Raw genomic sequence first — 5,000 nt, 5'->3', positions numbered from 1 at the left:
AGTGCCCATATTATGGAAAAATCACCTTTTCTGGGATTTGGGGTGTTATTGTGTGTATGGTGCTTCAACGCACACAAACTTGAAGGCCTTCAGCCTCTGAGTGAGCTGTTCAAATTCGCCAAGGCTACACATCCCATCAGCCTTGCATAATAAAGTTCTCATCATCCTGCTCTATGAAGTTAAGAACTACAAACACTTCTGATTAATTATGTCAGTCAGTCAATAAATGTATAGAGCAGTATCACCACGCAACATAGTCTCAATACACTTAACAATTTTAAAAGAAGCTTAATAATTTAAAAGAAACCTTAAAGTAACATAAAAAAATTTTTTTAAAAAGATAAATAAACAAATAAATATGGCTTTCTAAGAGTAATGATAAGAGGGTGTTATAACATATAGCAAAAAAACATGTACCGTATTTCTGTTGTTGATTCCGTGCTGCATTCCTTCCTCATTTCCTTTATAGTTCAGTGAGATGTAAGAAATTGTGTAATAGATGGAGAATGGACATTAGGAGGACCTAGGAGAAGCCTGTAGTAATAGAGGGAGAATGGACAATTAGGAGGGCCTAGGAGAAGTCTGTAGTAATAGAGGGAGAATGGACAATTAGGAGGACCTAGGAGAAGCCTCTAGGACTAATCATTCACTGAATTCAAGGAACTTCATAGCCTCACGGGCTACAGAAACAACCAGCCTTGTGCCTTCGTAATATTTGTCACAGGCATTTGAACATGTTTATGTGTGTGTGTGTGTGTGTGTGTGTGTGTGTGTGTGTGTGTGTGTGTGTGTGTGTATTATCTGAAACCTTATTAAATATATGTGGCCCAGATCATTTCAGATTTCTCCATTACTGTAGGTGTGTGTGCAGTCAAATGTCAAACTCAATAGTGACTCACTACTCAAAGTGCCTTAAGTGCACTTAAAGTCAGCCAAAGCTCAAGCTAGACAACATTAATTTATAAAACTTAAGAAAATGAAAAGTATGATGTTTTAAAAATCATTACATATGTGTGTAAAGTATCAGTACAGGCAGGAGCTCATGCCCACACACTCCTGGGCTGTAACTTACTGCAGTGGTTTTAATTGGCTCAGGTTTTTAAACAAGCCGACAGGTCCACCCAGAAAGGACGAGCTGTCGGTGAATGTTTTAGGAGCTTAGGGAGTGTGTGTGTGAGTGTGAGTGTGTGTGTGTAAGTGTGTGTGAGTGGAGGAGTCCAGTGTTATTTTTAGATTCTGGGGGCCTGGAGGAGAGGCTGACTTCTTGCAGCTCCTGTGGGGGAGCACAGGGCCTCATTACACTGCTCCAGAGGACAGAGTTGAATAACCCTGAACCCCTCTCTACCACTGACGGGATGTGTGTGTGTGTGTGTGTGTGTGTGGTAGTGAAGTGTGTGTTGGGGGGGGGGGGGGGGGGGTTCTGGCTGGTGGTTAAGAGTCCTGCCAGCTTCCCTAAATCCTGTCCATCTCCTCCATCCCCCTTGTGAGTGCGGTTAGAGCCCTGAATTTGCCCATGAGTGTGAGTGTGGTTAGGTGGTTAGAGCCATACAGGCTCCCCTCTCCTCCTCTCTCCTCTCCTCTTCTCTCCTCTCCTTTCTTTCTCTCTCCTCTCCTCCTCTCTCCTCTCCTCTCCTCTCTTTCTCTCCTCTCTCCTCTCCTCTCCTCTCCTGGGCTATTCCTGCATTTTTCACATCCACCCCCCCCCTCACACACACACACACACACACACACACATCTGTTGTTTGAGTGAAAGTGTGTGTATGTGTGAGAGAGAGAATGAGGGAGGAAGGGAAGAGAGACAATGTCTCTGAATAGAGTACCTAAGTGTGATGTTGCGTTTCCATGACGGCAGAATCACTGGATCTAAACAAACTTTTGAAGTGGCTTAAATAGCATTGAATGTAGACATGTGGCATCATTTCTAGCTAATAAAAATAAATATAGCCATTTAAACGTGTTTTACCTGCTAGGCAGCAGCTTAGCCACATAACACGGATTCCCTGGCAGGTGTAGGCTATATATAACAAAATTCCAGTGGATATTTCACGTCTTCTCAAAGACTGGCGGCTGTTAAGCGTGACGTGTTTTGCCAAAAAAGTAAAGCCAAAACACGTCCGTGAATTTAAGGATTTTAACCGCATGCTGTGAAGTTACATGCAGGTCTCTTTTACGGAGGAAACCCATGCTAAAATAAAACTATGTAGTCACGAATTTGATCGTGTTGGTATGAATATATGTTGTAGTATGTGAATCCTATAGTGTAAAAAAAATATACTAACGTCTTAGAAACGTTGTAAAATTATTGAAATAGATTAAGAAAGCCAGCTATGGTGATTACTATGGTTAGATTGATTTGTTTAGATCCAGTGATATCGCTGCCTTGACAACGCTACGTCATGGCTTTCATACTCTATTTCTCTCTCACACACACACTCACACATTCTCTCTCTCTCTCTCTCTCTCTCTCTCTCTCTCTCTCTCACACACACACACACACACACGCAGACGCACACACGCAAATCCTTGTCTGGGCCATTTCAGCTCTGTTCATTTCACGACATCAGCATCTGTTGGGTAAAGTCAATCTACTCTTTCAGCCAATCAGAAGGTACACCTGGACAGACACATGCACACAGGGTAGGGGGCGGGCTCTAACTGTATCCACCAATCAGTATCTGGTTACCAATGTCAATCCGCTCTTTCAACCAGTCAGACTCAGCTTACCTATGTCAAACAGCTCTTTTATCCAATCAGAATCTGCTTACCAATATCAGTCCCCTCTTCCAGCCAATCGGAGGGCAGCACGTGGCAGACGGTGGCGGACCTTGTGGAGCAGGAGAAGCACACAGTGGGTGGGCTCTATCCCAACACCGTCTACCTGTTCATCGTACGCGCCCTCAACTCCTACGGCCTCAGTGACCCCAGCCCCATCTCCGAGCCCGTACGCACACTGGGTGAGTGTGTGTGAGTGTGTTTGTACGTGTGCGTGTGCATGTGTGTCCACATGTTCATTGTATGCTCCCTGAACTATAGCCCTTAGTGACCCCAGCCTCATCTCTGAGCCTGTAGGCACGCTGTGTGTGTGTGTGTATGTACGTACATGTTTGTGTGTGTGTGTGTGTGTGTGTGTGTGTGTGTGTGTGTGTGTGTGTGTGTGTGTGTGTGCTAATGATGCCTGTGTGTGTGTTAGATGGTGACCCCACAGATGAGAGTGTTGGGGTGCAGCGCATCCAGACTGATTTCAGAGACGCTACGGTCTTCCTGAACCCTCCCGCGGCCCTCAGCCCCACCAGTGTCCAGATCTCCTGGACTGTGAGTCTCTGTCTCTCTCACACACACACACACACACACACACACCACACACACACACGCGCACACACACACACACACACACACACACACACACACAGACACACACACACACACAGACACACACACACAGAGACATGTAAAGCAAGTCTTCCTCTACTGTAAAACTGCTGCATAGACACAGCCAGCTATCCATCAGGGTTTTAAACCAACTTACTTACTCAACTCTATCAATGTTTCAAATGATATAGTTTTATATCCAGGGGCGGAGCTACGTGGTGGCCAGGGGGGGCCACGGCCACCACTGGTCAAAGCTTGGCCACCCTGCTGGCCCCCTCAGCTCCGTTCAGTGAAAAGTAAAAAAAAAAAAATGCTGCCGTTTTCGACGGCACTTTGCCAACACTTTGCAAAGCAGCGACTGAACCAATTACTGCACTCTATCTACTACCATTGGCCCAGTCAGGAAATGTAGCCCACGGTTGTGATCAAATCGTGAGTAGGCTAGTGCAGCAGCAGCGGGACAATTCAAGTCATCTGAACACTTAGTAGACTAGCCTATTACTTAACCTCAGTAACAACTGATGAGTTGGAACATTAATGCTAATAAGATGTTAGAATGTGTCACGAATCATAGCCAAGTGAGCTGCGTTGGGCTGTCCTTAGGCTCTGACATTGACGTGTGGGGCTGATCAGAAATAATCGGATGCCCGCGGTTACGCTTTACAAAAATATTTCGATACAATTCGGGTGAAATGCAAGCATATTAGGCACATATCTCCGGATGGCTCCAATAGGCTAATAGGGCCTAGGCTAGGCTACTTTATAAAAAACATAATTTGCTGACTGCGTGTGGTTCTTGCCATAGCAGCTGGTCAGGCAGAGACAGGCTGCTTTGCCTGAGTTCTTTGTTACATTACTCCAGAACTGTTCATCGCAGTGAGATGAAACCTTAATTGCGTGACAGGGCAGAAGTGGGGCTTTCCAACGAGACTAAACTCTTGCCTGTGCGATCAAGTATGAAAATTAAAAAAAATCATGAAATTAAATCAAATTGATTCATATTTATACCTGCGCCCATTACTACTCTCGTTTGAATTACTCGCGAACCCGTGATCGCATAGATATGGCAAGCATATCAGAAGAAAGAGGAGACACAGGGCTATCTATTGGTACATCGATTGGTATATCGATGCTTCTGCGCTATAAAAACAGACAACGTGACTGCAAAATAACATCATGTACAAAAAACAACTCGTTTTTAGGCTACTCACGAACCCGTGATCGGATAGATAGGCTATGCCACGCATGTCAGATGAAAGAGGAGATAGAGAGCTACCATTTGATACCAAGTACATCCTTCTGGGTTATAAAACTGAGAAATGACATCAAAATAATAACTTCATATAGCTCGACTTACCCCACGTTTTTGTGTGTTGTGGTGGCAAGGCATGTAGCCTACATAATCCAACGCTATCATGTGTTTCTCTATGGCAAAGTTCATAATGCGGTTTTGAGATCGATCCCAGCAAATTCCTGCATGGCATCCAATTCGAGACACACATTGCATCTTCATTTATTCGACAAAGAAACACCTTTTTGCCTTCATATGTTCATGACAGTAAAGTTGTTTTAGAATCATCATGAGTGTACACACATAATAAGACTGATTAAGTAAGGTGCATTATCATAAT

At 44.3% G+C, this 5,000-nt stretch overlaps 1 protein-coding gene across 1 annotated transcript in view; it reads left to right on the top strand.

Moving 5' to 3' along the window:
- Positions 1-5,000, top strand: part of LOC143131460 (roundabout homolog 2) — a gene marked incomplete at its 3' end in the record, with an annotated part of 64,828 nt that overhangs the window by 46,963 nt on the left and 12,865 nt on the right. The window contains exons 12-13 of the mRNA XM_076291114.1: positions 2,788-2,954; positions 3,191-3,312. Coding sequence (XP_076147229.1) covers positions 2,788-2,954; positions 3,191-3,312 — 289 coding nt within the window. The remainder of the gene's footprint in view (positions 1-2,787; positions 2,955-3,190; positions 3,313-5,000) is intronic.

This window comes from Alosa pseudoharengus, unplaced genomic scaffold (genome assembly GCF_046254945.1).
Source record: "Alosa pseudoharengus isolate Yale_2024_CS ecotype anadromous, Long Island Sound unplaced genomic scaffold, YU_APseudo_1.1 YU_APseudo_1.1_scf_18, whole genome shotgun sequence".
NCBI lineage: Eukaryota > Metazoa > Chordata > Actinopteri > Clupeiformes > Clupeidae > Alosa > Alosa pseudoharengus.
The sequence above is the reverse complement of the archived record's forward strand: the minus strand, read 5'-3'. Positions and strand labels throughout refer to the sequence as shown.